This window comes from Drosophila kikkawai, chromosome 3R, assembly GCF_030179895.1.
Source record: "Drosophila kikkawai strain 14028-0561.14 chromosome 3R, DkikHiC1v2, whole genome shotgun sequence".
Classification (NCBI taxonomy): domain Eukaryota; kingdom Metazoa; phylum Arthropoda; class Insecta; order Diptera; family Drosophilidae; genus Drosophila; species Drosophila kikkawai.
In genome coordinates this window covers 28380666-28401027 of record NC_091731.1, presented here as the reverse complement: position 1 = coordinate 28401027, position 20362 = coordinate 28380666, and the positions used below count along the sequence as shown (strand labels likewise).

The following is a 20362-nucleotide window of genomic DNA, read 5'->3' as shown; positions in this document are numbered from 1 at the left end:
GGAACGGAGAGAGTCTGCACACGAGAGAGAGAGAGAGAGAGAGAGGGAGAGAGCTGAAGGATACGCATGTCCTGGAAACGTCAAAACAAGCAAAGCCTGATTATGATATTCGGTGGGTTTGGGTTTGTTATTGGGGCCCGCCGTTTTCTTCGTTTGTGGCCTGATTAGAAGACAAAGCTGTCTGCCACTCCTCTTTCTCAGCCCCCTCAACCCGCTCCAATTCGGTTGCAGTCGGGCACTTCAACTTTGATTGACATGATGAAGTTGTAAATGCATTACTTGAGACAATCAACGGGCTGGGGAAGCAGGCGCCGGGCATCCCACGGATGCGACTCTGGCAAACAAACCCAGACTGAGAGCAAACTAATGAGGCGCCAGGAAGCCAGTTCAGCGAAAACAAAAACACCAACAAATAGTTTGAACGAAAACGTTTCCACCCAAATATACAGTAAGACCTCTGAAATCAATCAATCAGTCAAGGGATTGCAGAGAAATCACTTCTATTTAAAATTAATTTGAGTACAATCTTGCCATGTAACTATAAAACATCTTTTTTTAAATATTGGTATCTTAAATTCTAGCTCATCATAATTTTAAAATTTGGTTAGTGGTTTAATTTAGACTTTAAAATTGTAAACGAAGGCGTTAACCTTGGTCACCAACATCAAAAGTTAAGTAAGGTTTATAAAGACCTAAAATAAGTCATTAAATTGTTGCCCTCATAAGGTAGTTCGTTAAAGAGGTAGAAGCCCGGAAATATTTTTTGAAACTAAAACAAAGTCTCCATTTTCAGGATTTATGTTAATTCCAACTATTTTTAATCAATTCACTCTAAAATAAATTTCCTAGTTCTACTTTAAGTTCTTAGTAACTAAAAATAAGGTCAGAAAGTTCATAAATTATAGTATATTTCTCGAAATATATTTCATAGTCAAGAAAGGCCTCTAATAGTTTTATTGAGAAATTCAAAATATCTTCAAGTTTGTGAAACGATTAACAAGTACTTAGAAAACATCGTAAAACCCCTCTGAAACTCCGGAAAATGTTCATACTCGTAATATGTAAATCTCAATCTTCTCTTGGTGGTTTTCAATAGAATTTCCCAGCTATTATTTCGTGCGAGGTGTGTTCACTGTGTGCGAAGGCGTGCCAAGGTTAAGCGTTCGCTCAATGAACGAGGGCGGGCGGGTGGCCAGGAGGTGTGCCACTGGTCAGGGGGCTCTGAGGGGGCACACCCCCAAGCGAGGGGTGCAGCGAGGGGCGCAGCTTGTGCAATCAGCTGTTGCTAATGAAAAATGTCGGCGGGTTCAGCCAGGAATAAGCCAAGAGTCAAAGCTTATTGATTTTCAACTGCGTAAGTTGGCCAGGGAAAAATTCTGTGAAAGTCGTTGGGGAATGGGAAGGAAATCGGGAAAGGTGCGGTAGTCCTTCATGGGGGGGGGGACACAATTTCTTGGATTGGAAATAAGAGATAAGAGACAACTTAATTAATTTGCTCAACTAAATGGAAACTTACCGTCACAGTTGATTGTATTTAGATTTATTAATTTGACGTGGCTAGTTTTACTTTTTAATGGCTTGCCGTTTTCTCCTTGTTTTGTTTAATATCTCTTCTTTTTATTGCTGTAAGTATTTCCGCTTTAAATTAAATGCAATTATAATATAGTGTGTGTACGATACAACTATAAAGATGGCAATTATTTATGCACTCGCGTTTTGTTTTGCATTTTAATTACAACGGCTTTTGCATATTTGATAAAGTCGTTTACAAAGCAATTTTCCCGACAAAAGCGAAATCCGGGACGAGGGCAAAGGAAGGGAATCTTATTTATATATACATATACATATGTATGTATTATATTTATATAGCTGAGACAAATTAAACGCGCAAAACGGAAGCAACAATTTTGTGATTTGATGATGTCTAAGGTCGACAGACAAAAACGTAGCAAAAAAATACACAGAAAACGCTGACAAAGAAGTGCAAAAACACAGAAATGTAGCGCATGAATTTGACGCCCCAAGAGAAAGAGAGAGGGCGAGAAAATCAGGCGAGATAGGAGCTTGCTGGTGTATTAGATGGCTTATCAGTGCTTATCAACGCGACCGCTGATGACGCTAAGAGATACAGATACAGATGGACATACACAGATACAGGCGGCCTACGTTCGGGCAAATTGAACAACATTGCAATCAGCGGAAAAAGTGGGCTTAACTTCTGTTTATCTCTCTACATGTGAGCGGGGCTCTGTGCGTTTCTGTAGCAACAGCTTGTTCGACAGCCAGATACACGGCTAGTATCTGTATCTCATAGTTTGCCATGTTTGGCGCTCTGTAGAACATCTCGCCAAAGATTGATAACACCAAGGGGCTAAAGATTGATTTCTTGTCAGGGAATTTCCCGGTACATTGTGTTTTTGTTGATTATACTCAAAAATGTTAGAGAATGTGTATCGTATTATCAAAGGTTCATGATTACGAAGGTTTATTATTTGAAAGTTACAGTGCCACATTGTTTGTGTTTTATGTTATTTAAAGATTGATTATATGCACTATCTGTATTACATAGTGTGGTTTACAAAAATTCTAAATATAAATTTAATTATTAATTTTATTTCGTTAACATAGGTTTTTTAAACACATTTTAAAAATTTCAGTCCTTCAATTCGATTAAACAAAATTTGTTGTGTTATTTCAATTCAAGATTGCCTGTCAATGGCCATTGATTCTTCAAACTTCTTGCGCTTTCTTGATTATTTGGAATTTTATTAAAGCGATAAAAGCGATAAAAGCGATTATATGTGTCGACTTTTTCCCCGAAATATTAAACAAATGTTACATTTTTGTTTTTATTTTTTGTTTTTGTCCATGTTGTTGTTGTTGACAACCGAAAACAAACACCATGAACTTGAGGCACACACTCGCACACACACCCACTATACTAGACGGATTTATATTTATAAAGCTTCTCGATTGCAGCACTGTCTCTTCTTGTTGATTTCCTCGCTTGTTTCAGCACTGCACCGCGATTTAGCGAGATGATTTTCCGCTTTTTTCGCGACGGGTATTTAATTTTCTTCGATATTTTTGCGAATCGCCTATTAACGATTTATTCTGAGGGGAGAGAGCGCGCGTGGGAGCCCCAAAAAAAGAGAGAGCGAGCGGAGAGAGCGGCGGCAGCAGAAGCAGCGCCAAGCAACAACAACCCACCAAGGCAGCGCGAGAAACAGCGTCCGACTCGACAGCGCCAAGTTCCGATAACAACTAAACTGAACCGAACCGAGCGCTTGCACAGCGGTGGAGCACCAGGCGGCGCAGCGGAGCACAGTGGAATGGCAGGCTAATCTGACTAGTTGTTTTAGATAATACAATCCTATAGATGCTCTCCAGAATAACTCCTGTTTAGGGTCCCCAAAAACTAGGCAACATCCTTTGCGAACTCAAGGTTCTGGATATATCAATGCTTGGTTACTGATGTATATACATATTTATGGATAAAACAAAACTCAAACCAAAACAAAGAATAATATATAACTTAGATTAAATATGCATTATTTATATTTTTATATATTTATTGATTATAATTAAATATAAAGGGAAATTGCTTTATAGAGAGGAAAGAGTGTACATTTTCCAAATTATTTTTAGGTTCAATCAATTTTCAGTTCAATCCTTCTTAACAAAAAAAATATAAAAATAATAATCCATTTACTGATATATTAAAAAATGTGTATATATTCTTAATAGCCCCAATAAGAACATCATTCGTTTATTTATTTAATTATTTTTAGTCAAATCTGACCTTTAATACCACTGTGCAGCGCAGAGGCGGCGGCAGAGCAGCAGCCACCATACTCCCGTTCACAGTTAAAATGCCTTCAGTCGTTGCTGTTGCTTCCGCGCTCTCTTGTTGCCGTTGTTGTTGTCAATCAATTGACAAAAAAGTATCACCGGAGCTAACTTTACAGTTACATCCTCTCTGACAACTCTCCGGCTGTTTGGTTCTCCCATGCTCCCGCTGCTTAGGCGCTCTCACTAAGCTAAAACAGCTGATTACGTTATGAAAATGTAAACAGACCGCGGAGAGGCAACAAAGCTTGCTCTCCTCTCACTTTTCAGCTTTTGCTTTTGCTTTTGCCGTTGCTTTTGCTTTTGCTTTTCCTGATTCCCATTCTCACCTGCACCCGCAGCGGGGGTGCTTGCCGTAATGAGCGTGCATTAGGCTAGTAATTGACTAAGAAGCCACTAAGAAACAAAGCCAAGGTGGACGGAAACGAGTTTCCAATGCGACCCTATTGTAGCTCTATTGGATGAGAGGAAAAGGCGGAAAATCCACAGCGGGCAGCTATGTATATGTAGTTAAGAGATTTGTCTGTCCCCAATTTCCATTCATTCATTTTGGGCCAAATTATTTTAAGATACCCTGACATCAGAGAGTTTTCAAATTTTTAAAAAGTCTGGCAGGTCCTAAGAATAATAATGCATAGCTATTTCTTTGATTGTTTTAATTACATTTTTTTAAGTTTTAGTTTGTTTTCATACTTTAAAAATTGTATCGGCAATTAAGATTGGCTATCAGATTAAAATGCCATTAGTCGACAAAATAATGCCATTAAACTTAACGCTAGTGGTTCTAAAATGGTCTTTTCCCATAGGTTTCGCCATTTTGCTCATGTGTGGGAAGTTGTGTATTTTTAATTGTATTAGTCATTTGTAATGTTTATTATTAAATCAAATTCCACTCCAATTCTAAAAAGACTATGAGTCTTAAGGCAAATATTAAATTTAGTTTTCACGAATTTTGTTTTCAGAAAACTAATATTTAAATAATTATTTCCGTATCTTTTGCTTAAGCTATTCACCTACATAAACAAAAAACAATATTGTTTGCTATACATAATTATTCATGTTAAGATACATTATTAATTTTTAAATGTTTTTATGAAATATATTTGTATTTTAAAGAGCCTGTCATAAATAACTTTTAATTAAATGAAAGTTTTATATTAGTTGTAATATTCTAATGTACCACAACCACCACCCATCTCTACCTAATTAACAACATTTTTCTCAACAGCCCCATTAATTTCTCATACTTAAACAAAGAGTTCGGTGGGATCAACACAGAGTCACTTGGTAAAAGCTGAAACAGCCCTTCAAGAGTATAAAGATTTCGACTAATTAATTTGGTTTTAGTTCCCTCGACTGAGGCGTCAGAAAATTTGTAATTGGCCGAGCCCAAAAAAAGTACAAGTATATATAGAATATATGTATATTTATTCTAGTACAGTGCATATGGGAGTACGACACACAAACCGCAAAAGGCAACAGAAATAGATGGCAAAGAATTTCTAGTTGACTGAACACCGAATCTGGCCGCCGAGCCATCAGCCATTAGTCAGACAGTCTGACGACCTAGACCCAGATGCTAGAAACCAGCAACCAGATACCAGATCCGTGGCAGAAGCTATAGCTTTAAGACGAAGCCAAGCCCAGAGCTATGGCTAGCGGAAGCTTGGAGGCGTCATAAATCTTGCGCAACGCCCCATTGGCATTGCTCCGGAGCTGGGAATCGGGCGCAGATCCCTGTCCCTGTCCCTGTCCCCGCCAAGACAATGGCCATTTGCATGGCCACCAGTCGCATAATTATGCACCATCATTCTTGAGGCAATTGGTTGGCCACTGTGCTAATGTGATTAGAGGCTGACGTGTTGAAGTGCTGATGCGCTGGAAGTCGAGTGGAGTTGTTCTTAGCCACTTGTTGCTCAACGCCTCAAGTGGCCAAAAGGAAGTTCGGGAGTCGTAAATTATTCGCTCACAGTTTCCGCTTCTTATCATCACAGATCACTGAGAACAAATAGAAAAGTGGGTGCACTTGGAAATACTAAGATCTACAATATAAAGCCAGATTTATGGGATGTTCCGAGCCATTTAAGACGCTGAAGATTAAGATAAAAAGACAACTCCGTGAAGTAAAACCAGCTGCCAAATAGATATATTGAATAGCTATTTTCTTTTCTTCTTTCCTTTTTGTAAAATATATTAAACCCAATGCCAAGTATACATAAATGTGATTTGGTCCAATTTAAGACAGGCATTTACTTTTTTGGCGAACTGGTTTAAAGCCAAACGCAGCCTTGTGTTCTTCATAAATCATAAGAAGAAAAAAAGTTAAAGCACAAATAAAATAAATAATTTTTTACTAGTATTATTTATTTATTAATTATTCCTAAGAATTATAAATTGTATACTTGTTTTTTAGCCAGACATTTGGGAAACCCCTTACCCAACTGTAAAGGGTTCACGTCAGTGTGTTTATTTCGAGTGTGGGTAAACTGCTCCAGTATTTAGTGTTTGCCTTTCCACTTGGTATCTACGAATGTGTATCTCGTAGAACGCTTTGCTGACTGTTCCCCGCCAGCGCTCAATCCAATTAAAAGCCCAAACCAAACCATCTGTCGGCGGTGCCCTAAAAAACTTTGGTAGGGAGCTCCCGACTATGGCAGCGCCCTCAATTTGAGTCAAGTGTTATTTTGGGCGCTTTGTGTGCACCACAATTATACGACAATTATAAATAATGCCTAATCGCTTTATCTAGCTGGCGACGTAAGTCAGCCCAGTTTAGAAGGTGTCGCAGCCCGGTGAGCAGCTCCGTAAGTATCTTTCTTTTTCAGTATCTGTATCTGTATCTGGACAGGGGCCAAGATTTATTACGAGTTACACTTGGTAGCTTGGCGGTGAGGTGTGCGTCATTTGGCCGGGTTATTGGCATCGGAACTAACTGTTTTCACAGAGATCGCTTCCCTCTCACCTTTCGCCCGGCTATTGCTCTCAATTACCAGGTGGCATTAAGGTGGAAGTGGAAATGTAAATGGAACTTTACCGCACATGCTAGAACCCGTTCTTACCTCCCAGCTAGCCCTCAACAACTCATCTGTCGACACTTGGTCTAGATACATGCGAAAAAGCGCAAAAGATACAAGATAATGTTCTTCTCTCTCCGCCAGATACAAATACAGATGCGGGGATACGTTGAACTCGATTTGGGTACAACAAAAAATGAAAAGAAATAAACTCGACTTGTGAAACTGTCTTTATGAGTCCCCGAATCTTTCCGGCCAGCCATTTGGAATGTCAAAGTTGACATCTGCATGGCTGGTAAGCGGAGAACTATGAGATTTATTTTCCTGCAACTGCATGTGAAAATGCATTTTCGGCATTCGCGGTATTGTGGCGTCATTTTTAAGGTCCATGCTTGGTTGCATGTGCGGCGGAGCTTTGTTGACGATACCCTGCCATCACCAGCCAAAGGTGTTTCGATTAGTCGACCACTTGGCCGAGATTTATATGCAGAATATCTTATTAACTATATAACTATGGTAGTCCCAAAGGCAAATGACCGGCAATTATGTAAAGAGACACCTTCCAGTCAACAGGTATTTGGGAAAGGGTAAGCTGCGACTCTGGCTAGTTGATAAAGCTAGTTGGACAAGCTAGTGGAAAAGCCGATTACTCAAGGCCAACTCGTAAGTCAAGGAGCTAGCAGATGAAGTTGAAAGTTGAACAAGAAAGTTTAACCGGACTCTTGAACAGGAAAAATACAGAGGGAAAGCTTTAAAGGAATGTTTGTAATTTAACAAATTAGATATATCTAATTTTTACAAATTAAATCTAGTTAAAAAGTAAAAAATGGTATGAAAAATTATAAACGAGTCTGAATTGCTTAATAAATCGGTTTGATTCTGCTTTAATGTTACAAAGAAATAGAAAGAGAAAATATTAACTAGACCGTTTTCATATAAAAGAGTGCAACCAATTCCAAAAAGTAACTAAAAAAACTGTATAGTTTAAAAAGTATTTCAAAGACTCTATTGCGGTGCCCAAACAAAGGGCGCCACCAAAAGGTATTCCAACAAAGCCTCGGAACAATTGAAAATTCGTTCAACTGGCAATTTGAACCAACTTAGCCGAGCAGCTAATCTCGTGGCAACCATCGGCGGGCAAGGCGATTCTCATTGCAAACCACAGCAGAGCATCTGGCATTCGATTGCCCCAACCATCTCCAGTTTTTATAAGGCCTTTGCACGCGAGCCAGAGTGGAGCAGACCTGATGAATATCATCATGTAATACCCGAGAAATGTGTAACGATGAGGCAATCCCAGCAGACTATCATTATGATACGCCATGGCGGAGGGATCGTCTCGTCTCGTCTTGCCTGGTCTCGTAAAATCTGTAGAAATTGACAATGCTAATGGGGCAGCGGAAATCGGGCATTAGCCATCCATAATTTGCATAAGAAATCGGTCTGGTGTTTGAGGATGGACAATTAGATGCCCAGACACGTTCCCCAGACGTGAAGCTAGAGCACTTTGGGTGGCTTAGGCTTAAGTAACGGAGGTAGAAGATCTTGACCGCTCGCAGCACCTAACGGCAATGCAATGGAACCGCTTTGCAAACACACACGCCCGATCGAGCCACAGAGAAAGGCCGGAGGAAAAAGAGAAAAGAAATTATATATGCAACGAAATTTCTTCCTGGCCGGACTCTGGCAAAAAAAAAAAACTGCAAAACTGGTCCACCGTGACCCACTAAGGCCTCTCTTTACTTTTTTTCCTCGAAAATCAGCCACCGAAAGCTGACTTTAACTCCACTGCAGACCAGAAGGCGAGGACGGACCCGGTCTGTTTTCTGCGTCACGTTTAATTCTTACTTCCGCTAATTGCTTTAAAAATACCTCGAGAACTCATCGCAGGTATAAGCGTGTATTTTTAGAATGTGTGTAAAAAACCTTTAGTCGCAACTTTCACTTTGCTGAAAAAAGTTAATTCAAAAGGAGGAAGATAAGATTCCTACTGATTATGAGTGAGCTCATCCGATGTTTTTAATAAATTTAAAGAATGATTAATAAGCATTACGGTCTTTTAAATTTATTAAGATAATAATATGATTTTTGTTGTTCTTATATAAATGAGTTTTTCTTTTACACAAGGGTTAACAGCTCTGGCTGAATGCGTTTTCGGCAACTAAACAAGATCAACAAAAAAGACAGCCATAAAACGGTGCCAGCACGGCTTCATTGGTTTTGCGGTTAAAATGTTGCAACAAGAACAGGCAATGCCAGAAAATGTTTGGCTGTAACAAAGAAAAATAAGAAATACATTTTTAAGATCGAAGCTTTAAATACTCTAAAGATAACAAAAAGGATTTAGGATTAATATACAAAACGTAAGTCTCTAATCCTAACGAAATAATACAATAAAAAACTGTACAGGAAATTAAAGGATATAATTAGGTATATTATCTACGTAAATATATATTTCTATTAATTGCCCTATATTTATGTAAGCCTAGCTCTAGTTTTTCGATAAAGAATATTATCTCTTTTATTCTTTGTAAAAGCATCTCTACTTTAGAATCTCATACCTAGTTGTACGATCTGAAGAATCCCTTTAAAAAAGTCAATCTGCGCTTTACCCAATTTTTGCAAATTTAATTTTACCCTTTTATGCAGCCATTCAAATCCAACAAAGCGATAGAAAACTGGCAAATCTATAAAAATGCAAATTAGAAGAGCCACAGAAGAAACACAAGCAGCGTCTCCAGAAACTGGAACGAACCAAGACTGTGATTCAGAGACCCCGACTTCGACTTAGACTTCGACTTAGACTTTGACTCCGATTCCGAATCGGATTCAGATTGTGGGGCCACAGATAAACGCTATTCGTGCTATTGCCTCTGGGCTGCTCTAAGTTGCAAGACCGTGTGATCTATGGGCTGGCCAGCCCAATTGGTTGGTCAGCAAGAAGCAATTTGGGTTAACTGCAGCTGCAACACGCTCTTGCCAATTGAGGAGCTTGGGCCAATTAATTGTGCGGAAATCTGCGAGGCGCGTCATAAAATACTGTCGCTTTTTCATCTCTCTTTCAGCACCACCAGCACCGGTCTTTGATGGGAAGTTGTTCCTCCGGAATGGAAGGTGCACCTGCACCATGGGGATGCACAGGAAAAGTAGGTAATATAGTTTATGATCAATGTCTTGATTGCTCTATTACAAAAGAAGCTTAAGTCGGAGATGGTAGAAGAAAGTCAAAGACGTTTCACTTTTTACTTAGACTATAATTTGTGTATATTTTTTAAGGTGTATTTTGATGACAAATTATGAATATTCATACAACAATTTACATACTACCTGCAAAAATAAACAAATATATCATTTTCCTCTGTGCATGTTAGACCGAAGGCATTCTGGCGTGCAAACCTTGACCATGAAACACGCTCGCCGGCCACGTTGACGTGCCCATAAAAGCGGCCGGCAACAATCCTAAACATTTTCCTGGCAATTAAGAGCCACAGAAAATGAGTTAGAAATTGAAATTGCTCAACTGCCTGGCGTTCACGTTTACAAGAGCCATAAGCCTCCACATCCACCTTCGAGAGTGAACGATGGTCAATGGCATTCGCTTGGCCTGCAGGTTGTGCAAGCCCACTTTATGCGACAGTTACATCTATATATGCGCTGCAAACGGGTTTGCCGGCCAAAAAAAAAAAAATTTAAAGCAACAACGACAACAAAAATAAAAATAACAATAATAAACACGGCAAAAGCACCGTTTTGGACCGGCCTCCAAGGCACGCTACCCACCAAATGGAGCCATTGCCGGTCTGGTCTGTCAATTAGCGGCGGAGCGACATGACAGTGCACTGAACTTGTTACGCTTTAAATTGTTGATAAGCCCCACTACAGTTTATGATTTGTTAATGTGTGTTCACTGGCCGGCCAAATGCGACACACTGAATCGCGGTGGTTGTACGGTTTTGGCCATTAACCCATTTTTCAGCCACATTCCAGCCACAGAATTTTGGCACACAAATTAAATATGACCTGTTCCCTGAGTTAAGCATTTAACAGTTGGCATTAATTTAATTAAATTTTGCATTTGTCACCAGCTGGCAACTATTAATTGCTGCTTAATTCAGCTGCTAATATTTTAAATTAAATTAGTTGGACGCTGCCATTATTTAATTAAAGTATTTGCTAATTGCCTGCATCTGGCTATTCATGCTGCCCATATTTAGCAATATTCTAATAAATATATTAATCCCCGCTAAATGATATGGCTTTATTTCAAGGGGTAAGACCACGATGATATTGCAAAAACTAAAGGTAAACACTTGTCACGATTTGTAGGGGGTCCTAAGATGAGTTGAAGTGAGCCAGGGCTGTAATAAGCATATTTAAACTAAAAACAAAAAATACAAAAACATATTTTCTTGATAAAATTATTAATTAAATTTTATTGATTATTAAATTATACTTTTATTAAGTAGTTTAATGTAATAATTTAAAATCCTTCGCAAAAAGAATCACACCCATTTTCTTACTTATTTATTTGCTACAAGAGAACATAAAACAACATTGTTAATGCGTATAGTCTATTTTATAAACTATGTAAATAAAAATGCGTGATCATTACGTTCCTATAAATAACCCAAATTCCGCTCTCTCATAGAGACTCGCTTGCAAATAAACTAAACTGTTCCCATGGCTGTGGTCCATTCTCCATATATCATGCCCAGAAGTTCAGTGGGTTAAGCGGCGTGCTCGGTCCAGCTGATTAGAGATTAGTGATATATCATCCCAGTGCTGTGATATTCCAGAGAGGCATCGTCTGCTCTTCTGCCGAGTGGGAGCAATGGGAGAGAAAGAACCATATATAATGCCATTATATATATATATTCGTGGGGCTGTGACAGATGTCCGTGATTGTTTATACGGAGAGGAGGAGCATGTGGAATAAGCAAATCGAAAAGAGCAGTTGTGTTTGGTTTGCGGAGCTGCCAAGAGCGGGAAGCGAACGCGGACGATGAATAAAATATGTGGAATACTCTGTGTACTGGGCCTGGGCCTGCTGCTCATTTGTGCAGTGCCCGGTAGGGGACAGTCCACGGAAAATACCACCGAGGTGACCCCGACGACAACCACTTCAGCATCCACAACGACAACCACTGCTGCTCCACCCAAACTCCTGGTCGCTATCCACTATGAAGCCCTATGTCCCGACAGCATGTACTTTATCCGTCGCCGACTGCGCGATGCTCTGCAGGATAACAACTGGTGGCCCATCACGGATCTCAAGCTATATCCTTTCGGCAAGGCAGGGGTGAGTAGGATAAAGTTAAAATTATATCTGGAACAACTTAGTGTAGAGTTTTTAAGTGTTTCTATATGTATTTCTTTTATTCTTCAAAACATCCAATCATTTTACCTTGAGAATATTCAAAAAACATTTGTATTTACACTCGACTGATGAGTAAACAAACCACAAAACTCAAGCACTTTTGTGGGTGTGTTTCAGTAGCAGTCCAAACGATAATTTAATAGCATTAAGCACGAACTTAATGTGTTCTTTTTAAAGTTTTTTAATTAAAAAATACATTAGTATTTGCAATACCACTATACAATAAATATGGTTTATTTCATTAGGTAAACAAAGTCCTAAGCCAAGTTCTATTCCTACTCAATTTTAAGGATTCTAAAAAAATATTAAAATTTTATTTATTATCAATATTTCAAGATAACTTATAATTTCTTAGTAAAAAAAATTGTGGGAATTTTTGTTTAAGCTCATTTAGATGCCAATAAATTATACTTGGTACTAAATCTGATTAGTTGTGATTGCTTTTTCCATTTTTGCTTCATAAACAATTTTATTTTATTCAAACGGAATTCTCGGAAAATTCTCTGGAAAACCTCACACTGTTTCCACTTAAATACATAAATTCCTTATGAATAATATATGAGGGAATTTTTTAATTTATTGATCTGCTTCTTTTCCAGTTCTACAACGACACATCCACGGGTGAGATGCAGGTATTCTGCCAGCATGGAGAGGAGGAGTGCGAGCTGAATGCCCTTCATGCCTGCATTATCGAGACCCAGGACCTCCAGAACGCCTTTGGGCTGATCTACTGCATGCTGCGCTCCTATGGCAACCAACTTGACAAGTGCTCCAACCACCTGGGTCTGGACGTGAGCAAGGCAAGGCAATGCAAGGACTCGCGCAAGACCCCCGAGATCTTGGCGCCCTACGGCAAAGAGACCCTGAAATTGGGCCTTTCCTTTGTGCCCAGCATTGTGTTCGAAAATGTGAGTATGTTTGCGGTTTCATCAGATGTAAAACTAATTTTAAACTTTAATTCCCAGGACTTTGATCCTTACAGCCAGAGCAGTATTCGCTACAATTTTGAGTCGCACTTTTGCAAGCAATACTTGAAAAAGTTCAATATCAAACTACCCACTTGTACCTAATTTTATAAAAAAAAAAAACATATATGATGAGTAATGTTTTTTAATGTGCAAAAACTAATAAATTATAATTACACTCTGCAGTACTGTCTCGGAAGCTGTTTGCCTATATGCTGACTCAAGCTCTTGAGGCTATATAAATGGAAATTTAAATAGATCGTCTTATCGGACACATTAGTGTACACAGATGCTAATCGTGAACAGCTAAAAATAAGATTAAGCCTGCTGCGTTTTGCTGTCCAGTTTTCCAGTGGTAATTGCTCTCTGTGTTTGCCCTAATCAGCTAAGGTTTTCGATGGCTTTGTTTTTGGACTGACGCAGGCGGGATCCACGCTCAGCATGAGTCTCGAAGGGGAAATGTTCACCACCTCCCGCCAGGGGCACCGAACCAGGGGGTCGTGCTGGATCAGGAGCATAATTTTCAATGGGGAAGCCAGCTGTAAAAGCGTTCCATAGTTCCGCATTTTGCTTTTGTTTTATTTAGCTAATTGCTAAAACAGTAAATAAAATGGTAATATTTAATGACCCCCTTCGGAATCACAAAAAGAAAATATAAATTAGTAAAAATTAATTGTATCATTAAAGTTTACATTTGAAATATTTGTCAAAAGTAAACTATAAATTTATTTGTGTATTGATAATTTAAACTCTAGTATTGGCCCAATAAAAATTTAATTTGTTTTCAAAATAAAAACAAAACAAAGTATTCATATATTCTTCCCATTCCGAAAGACTTGCATCCCCCTTAAGGGTTATTCCGACTGCGCCTCTGATCGCATTGTGATAAACGGAATGTAGCTACGACGCCCCGCTCATAACGAATCCGTACTTTATTTCAGTGTTGAGCGGTCACTGTCTGGGAGCAGCCGAGGATTTCAAGATCAGAAATTAAAAAAAATTAAGCTGAACCTGCACCATGAAGGCGTTTGTCTTTGTCTGCCTTCTGATGATGGGATTGATGGGCGTGGCCACGCCAAGGGTAAGTGACCCAGTTGAGCTTTGATTCCGAATTATGACGATCATTGGGGATATTTGCAGCGTCATCATAAAGCTCAGAGTAACAGACTCCCGGTCGCGCTTTACTACGAAGCCCTTTGTCCGTACTGCATGGATTTCGTCACCACACAACTGGGTCCCTCGATGCTTCGATTGGACCGCCTGCCATACACAGATCTCAAACTGGTTCCTTATGGAAATGCCAGGGTGGGTCACACAGCAACTAAAAATATTAACAGCCATATTAGACCAATAATCCTTGGATAATCCTCTAAATTGGCAGCACGACGATGACGGAAACGTGGACTGCCAGCACGGAGTGAATGAGTGCGAACTGAATGCTTGGCATGGCTGCATCCTGGAGCATCATGAGATTGCGGAATCCCTGAAGCTGATTGCCTGCATGATGCGAGGAAAGAAGAACCGGCTGGACAAGTGCGCTGATCGCTACAAAATCAACGTGGATGATGTTAAAAATTGCAAGAAAACGCGGAATATTAACGACATCTTGGAAAAGTACAGCGAGGAAACGGCCAAGGTTCCTTTTCCAGGGGTGCCAGCTATTGCTCTGGATAACGTAAATATGTATACATTTATTAAAGGTCCTAATAATATACTTAACTTTATGGTTATAGATATATGATGAAAACGTATCAGCAAACTTAACCGAGAATTTTGATGCCTTTTTTTGTGAGAGCTACAAGGAAAAGTTCAATAAAGTACTAGACAACTGTCAATAAATAAATATGTATATCGTAAAACATCGACTTATTTTCCGGCCGTCGTCAACTTAGAATCGTAATGAAAAAAATATTACAAGGCATACCATTTTAAGAAACTACGTTTATTTAAATGTAATCTAAAGATGAGGCTCAACAATAAATCAAATTATATGCAACATTTCATTAAGACAATATATAATATAATTAGTTTAAATATTATTTTATGTTACTTTGTCCTAATTTTGAATTTATGTTTAAGACTTTCATTTTGCAACACACATTGAATGACAAAGATTAAATAGGTAATTACTTCATTTGCCATTTTAAGAAAATGGAAATATCACAAAGACCCAAAAAACAGACCCTAAAAGGGTAAAGATTTAATTGAGTCGCAAATACTTCTGCCTGAAGAGAGAGGACAAGGTATTGTTTTCTTTAATAAAAAATAATGCAACTGTTTACTTACAAATCTCTGCAATTCCTTGTGCTTCCCAAAGCAGCTTAACTCGGACTGTATCTGCCGAATGTCCTTAAACTTATTTGTTGCTTCAATTAACACACTCTTAAAAGCACTTTAGCATATTTGTATATTTTATTTATATTTTACTACGAATTATAAATTGCACATAATAGATATGATGTGAATAATAATGTAGCCTTATAGTAGGTAATACATTTAATTATGTTGTAAGGAATTCTATTAAACCTTTCGATTAGTAATAACAAACAATTTAGAAAGTCGGCAAACATGACGAAATCGCTAACAAGAATAAGATTTAATAAATATTTAGTCCTCCTTGGAGAGACTTCCCAGGTCACTGAGGAAAACTTCGGGGGATAATATGTGCGAAGAGCCGACCAAGACCTCCCAGTTGCGAACTGCGTTGGTTACTTCATAGGCGCACCTCATTTCGGACATGCTGACGCCGCCCACGACAAATATGATCAGCCTGGGGACATTCTTCACCTGGGCCTGGGCCTTGTCCTTGTGCCAGTGGCCATAACGGGCACTCGTGGGTGCATGGTAATTGGTGTTCTGCGCACGACCCTCCAGGAAGGGGAAGTGCCGGGTATCTAGCTTATCCTCGATGCAGTCCTCCATTATGTCCTTGATCACAGGTGTCCAACGGGACATCTGATATGTGCTCTCGGTTATTCGCTCCTTTCGCGGAACATTGTACACCTTCTTGCGCGAGTCCGCAATAACATTGATTCCCAGATAGCTAAGGTTGCGGACCATATCCTGGTCCTTGGGCGACAACTGAGCGTGCGTGAATAGCTTGGTTAGGTTTTCCTCGGAAATTCCGTTCTTGATCATCACATAGAGAGCAATGATGCGAACCTTGTCGTAGTTCGACACGTTCGCATCCAAAAGAATGGGCACAATGTTGCGCATATGATCCTTAATCTTCTCGCCTTCGGCATCGGTGCCCATCGCCAGGTCCTGCTCCACTCGGCACAGTTTGTCCACATAATTCTGATAGGACTTCATGCAGTGCTCGGCTAAATGCAAATGGGTTGAGTACTTGGAGAGCTCCTTCTGGTACTGCGGCATCTTCTTGATCATCTGCGACAGGTCGCGCATTGAGGACTTATCAGTGGAGCCCATTCGCTTGGAGTCGGTAAATTTCTTAAGATTCTGAGTGACCTGGGTGGACACAACAGCAATGTGTTCGTGACGCAGCTCCACCCACAGGTCGTCGTTCTCGTCCAGCAGCACCTCCTTGTCAGGCTGGTTCGGCCCAGGAGAGTAGCGATAGACGTCGTTGACAATTGGGAGTAGATCGTAGGCCATGGCCTGCAGAGTGAGCTCGTGCAGAAGTGGCGACACACAGTCAAAGCCACGGTCCAGGATCAGCAGCTGGGAGCGGGCCTTCTCCGGTCCCTCGCCCATGGTGGGTTCGTCAGCCTTGTAGGCGTCCAGCTTCTGCTGTACCGATGCAGCCAGGTCGATATTCCGCTCCCAGTCGCTGCGGTAGCGCACATTCGGGTATTCGCCCAAGGTGGCGCATAATGTAGCGATCTGCTCGGCAATGCGCTCGATGTGCTTGCTCCGAATGGAGGCGAAGGCCGGCGAGTACAGGATCTGGAACGTATCCGGAGAGTCCAGCGAATACACCTGGCACTCGTACGGCAGAAACGCCACATTAATCTCCTTCAGGGTCTTGATCTTCCGGGCGGCGCACGACTTGCACAGGTCATTGAACAACTCCTCCGGACAGACCTCGGTGAAGAAGACATGCGCATACCTATACATGGGACGCGCAGGGTTCTCAAAGTCGCGTATCAACCCTCGGACAGACTCATCCGACGGCGTTATCAGATAGATGGCGTCCATGGTGGGCAGCGGCTCGCGCTTCTTGTTGATGTCCTCAACCAAGGTGATTCCCTCGGCGCTGATGTCGTGCATCTTGGTGCAGGCGGAGACCATGCGCATCCCCAGCTTGTCCACCACCAGGACTCGCCACTCCGTCTCCCCAGATCCGCCAGCCTTGGGCAGCTTGTTGGTGGGTTGGTTTTTCGGCGGCGGAGGCTTGTACTTCACAACCTCGTTCATGATCTTCTGGCCAACTAACACTTTCAATGCCATTTTAGCTGCAACTGGGTTTATTAGTCACCACGAAGAGAACTTTTTCGAGGGGCTTATATCGCGGTGGTATCGAGGTTTCGGTGGTCCCAAGGAGACTTCTCGTAATCTCCAGATACTTAACAGGTGGGATAAGGGCTGAACGCCGAGCGGTGGAGTTAATTAGTTATATTTTGTGGGTGTTTTTCGTTTTGGTTTCGACTTGTTTTTTTTTTTTACTCTCCCTCTTTTGATATCCAGATTATGACTCAGCGTGGCCAGATGGTATAAATGAAGTCATTGTTGATATATTACTTTTAATACCAAACTCCAAAAAGTAATAAACGAAAAAAAAAAGAAATAAAATAAAATGGTTTTTATTTTAATTAATTACGTTTTTATTTTTAAATTCATTGTAAATTTTCACATAATTTCAAGAATATAAGCATATAAAAAATATCTTTAAAAATTGTTCTCTTGGTATTTTCCGGTATATTGCCACAAATCGATGACTTGTTTGCGCGACTAAGAAACGGTCCCACTGGTCAAGATTCGCAACACGCGACGAAACAATTTTTCAATTTTTTCGTCAATTGCCTGGTTTTTCCCCAAATATCGAAAACAATCAATCACTGAAAAGTGAGCCAAAGCAGAGCGCGAGATGAGCGAGACCATAAACACCGCGGCGCAGTTCCCGACCTTCGAGAAGCCGACCGTGCAGTTCAATGAGAAGGGATGGGGCCCGTGCGAGCTGCCTGACACCTTCAAGGATGTGCCGTACCAGCCGTTCAGCAAGAACGATCGCCTGGGCAAGATCTGTGACTGGACGAACACCTCCAACAACGACAAGAAGTACCAGAGTGAGTAGGGAGTTACCAAACCGAAGCTCACCTTTGCCGCAGCCCGGCGAAAGTGAGGTTATGTGCGTGTGTCGTGGCAGCTTGAGTGATTTTCACCCTCCTTTCCCCGCAGACAAGTACGCCTCCAGCTTTGGAACCGGCAACCAGTACTCGTACTACCATGAGGAGGACGAGACGACCTTCCATCTGGTGGACACGGCCCGTGTCCAGAAGCCGCCTCACCAGCGCGGACGCTTCCGCAACATGCGCAACTCGCGTTCTGGACGCGGCAGGAATGCCCGTGGCGGCATCAACACCCACGGCATGACCACGCTGAGCGGCAAGAACGTTAAGGCCCGCGATCCCCGACGCGGCATGGGCAAGAAGTTCGGCAACCGCGGACCCCCGCCCAAGATGCGCGAGTCTTCGGTGGCCGTGCGCGCCGACTGGGCCTCCATCGAGGAGATGGACTTCCCGCGGCTCATTAAGCTCTCGCTGCCCAACATCAAGGAGGGCGTGGATATTGCCACCTGCGGTACTCTGGAATACTATGACAAGACCTACGACCGCATCAACGTGAAGAACGAGAAGCCGCTGCAGAAGATTGACCGCATCGTGCACACGGTGACTACCACCGACGATCCTGTCATCCGACGTCTGTCCAAGACCGTCGGCAACGTTTTCGCCACGGATGCTATCCTGGCCACTATCATGTGCTCGACTCGCTCCAACTACTCCTGGGACATTGTCATCGAGAAAGTTGGTGGGTTGAATACAAAATAAGCCTCCTAAATTAAGCCTTTGGTCTTAATAATACTAATGTTTTGTCTTTTGTTCAGGCGACAAGATTTTCATGGACAAGCGCGACCATACCGAGTTCGATCTTCTGACCGTAAACGAGACCAGCGTGGAGCCCCCAACCGACGATGACAGCTCTTGCAACTCTCCCCGCAACCTGGCCATCGAGGCCACCTTCATCAATCACAACTTCAGTCAGCAGGTGCTTAAGACTGGCGACCAGGAGGCCAAGTTTAAGTTCGAGGAGAGCAACCCCTTCATCAGCGAGGATGAGGATATCCAGGTGGCCAGTGTGGGCTACCGCTACAAGAAGTGGGAGCTCGGAAGCGATATTGTAAGTCATTTTAAAAGCAGAAAAGCGTTTGCAAACTATATCTATCTTAAATTCCCTTTAGGTTTTGGTGGCTCGTTGCGAGCACGACGGCGTTCTGCAGACGCCTAGTGGTGAGCCGCAGTTCATGTCCATCAAGGCGCTCAACGAATGGGACTCTAAGCTGGCCAATGGCGTCGAGTGGCGTCAAAAGCTGGATACCCAGCGTGGTGCTGTGCTGGCCAACGAGCTGAGGAACAATGCCTGCAAGCTGGCCAAGTGGACGGTTCAGGCTGTGCTGGCTGGATCCGATCAGCTGAAGCTAGGCTATGTTTCACGTATCAATCCAAGGGATCATTCCCGTCACGTCATTCTGGGCACGCAGCAGTTCAAGCCGCACGAGTTTGCCACCCAGATCAACCTGAGCATGGACAACGCCTGGGGCGTCCTGCGATGCATTATCGATCTGGTCATGAAGCAGAAGGACGGCAAATACCTAATCATGAAGGATCCCAACAAGCCGATCATCCGCCTGTACGACATCCCCGACAACACATTCGACTCCGATGACTCGGACGATGGTGAGGGCGACGATGGCGAGGGTTTCCAGCAAGTCTACAACTACGCGAACAACGGAAACAAGATTTAGACTTGACGCCCCCAACAGAATCATACCCGCTTACCTTAACTATCGATGCCCTCTGGAGGAAACAGCACTTTTCTAGGCATTAGCCTTAAGCATTTGTATTCAAGTTGTAGCCAGCAGCTGATTCCTAGTAAAGAGCAAAGGGCGAAACAATGTTACGTTTTTAATGGGAGCAGTT

At 41.7% G+C, this 20362-nt stretch overlaps 4 protein-coding genes across 4 annotated transcripts; 3 read left to right on the top strand and 1 right to left on the bottom strand.

The window, feature by feature from the left end:
- Positions 1-11811: 11811 nt before the first annotated feature.
- GILT3 (Gamma-interferon-inducible lysosomal thiol reductase 3) lies at positions 11812-13390 on the top strand. The gene is made up of 3 exons (XM_017176227.3): positions 11812-12162; positions 12840-13148; positions 13206-13390. Exons 1-3 carry the CDS (start codon positions 11866-11868, stop codon positions 13308-13310), a joined length of 711 nt encoding a protein of 236 aa, XP_017031716.1. The 5' UTR covers positions 11812-11865; the 3' UTR covers positions 13311-13390.
- Positions 13391-13919: 529 nt separating this feature from the next.
- GILT2 (Gamma-interferon-inducible lysosomal thiol reductase 2) lies at positions 13920-15203 on the top strand. Its single transcript, XM_017176228.3, has 4 exons — positions 13920-14286; positions 14346-14510; positions 14587-14880; positions 14939-15203. Exons 1-4 carry the CDS (start codon positions 14224-14226, stop codon positions 15041-15043), a joined length of 627 nt encoding a protein of 208 aa, XP_017031717.1. The 5' UTR covers positions 13920-14223; the 3' UTR covers positions 15044-15203.
- Positions 15204-15595: 392 nt separating this feature from the next.
- Positions 15596-17869, bottom strand: LOC108081170 (protein ROP-like). The gene has a single exon (XM_017176226.3). The coding sequence runs from the start codon at positions 17613-17615 to the stop codon at positions 15813-15815; it is 1803 nt and encodes a 600-aa protein (XP_017031715.1). The 5' UTR covers positions 17616-17869; the 3' UTR covers positions 15596-15812.
- Positions 17870-18122: 253 nt separating this feature from the next.
- eIF3d1 (eukaryotic translation initiation factor 3 subunit d1) lies at positions 18123-20337 on the top strand. The gene is made up of 4 exons (XM_017176075.3): positions 18123-18451; positions 18564-19193; positions 19270-19562; positions 19624-20337. The coding sequence occupies exons 1-4, from the start codon at positions 18253-18255 to the stop codon at positions 20185-20187; spliced, it is 1686 nt and encodes a 561-aa protein (XP_017031564.1). The 5' UTR covers positions 18123-18252; the 3' UTR covers positions 20188-20337.
- The last annotated feature ends 25 nt before the right edge of the window (positions 20338-20362 follow it).

Bases quoted from the DNA above. Each gene is read 5' to 3' on its own strand.
- LOC108081170 (XM_017176226.3), bottom strand. From the start codon at position 17,615: ATGGCATTGAAAGTGTTAGTTGGCCAGAAGATCATGAACGAGGTTGTG.
- eIF3d1 (XM_017176075.3), top strand. From the start codon at position 18,253: ATGAGCGAGACCATAAACACCGCGGCGCAGTTCCCGACCTTCGAGAAG. The intron at 18,452-18,563 runs GTGAGTAGGGAG...CTTTCCCCGCAG, and splicing joins CAACGACAAGAAGTACCAGA to ACAAGTACGCCTCCAGCTTT. The intron at 19,194-19,269 runs GTGGGTTGAATA...TCTTTTGTTCAG, and splicing joins CATTGTCATCGAGAAAGTTG to GCGACAAGATTTTCATGGAC.
- GILT2 (XM_017176228.3), top strand. From the start codon at position 14,224: ATGAAGGCGTTTGTCTTTGTCTGCCTTCTGATGATGGGATTGATGGGC. The intron at 14,287-14,345 runs GTAAGTGACCCA...GGATATTTGCAG, and splicing joins TGGGCGTGGCCACGCCAAGG to CGTCATCATAAAGCTCAGAG. The intron at 14,881-14,938 runs GTAAATATGTAT...TTATGGTTATAG, and splicing joins CAGCTATTGCTCTGGATAAC to ATATATGATGAAAACGTATC.
- GILT3 (XM_017176227.3), top strand. From the start codon at position 11,866: ATGAATAAAATATGTGGAATACTCTGTGTACTGGGCCTGGGCCTGCTG. The intron at 12,163-12,839 runs GTGAGTAGGATA...CTTCTTTTCCAG, and splicing joins ATCCTTTCGGCAAGGCAGGG to TTCTACAACGACACATCCAC. The intron at 13,149-13,205 runs GTGAGTATGTTT...TTTAATTCCCAG, and splicing joins CCAGCATTGTGTTCGAAAAT to GACTTTGATCCTTACAGCCA.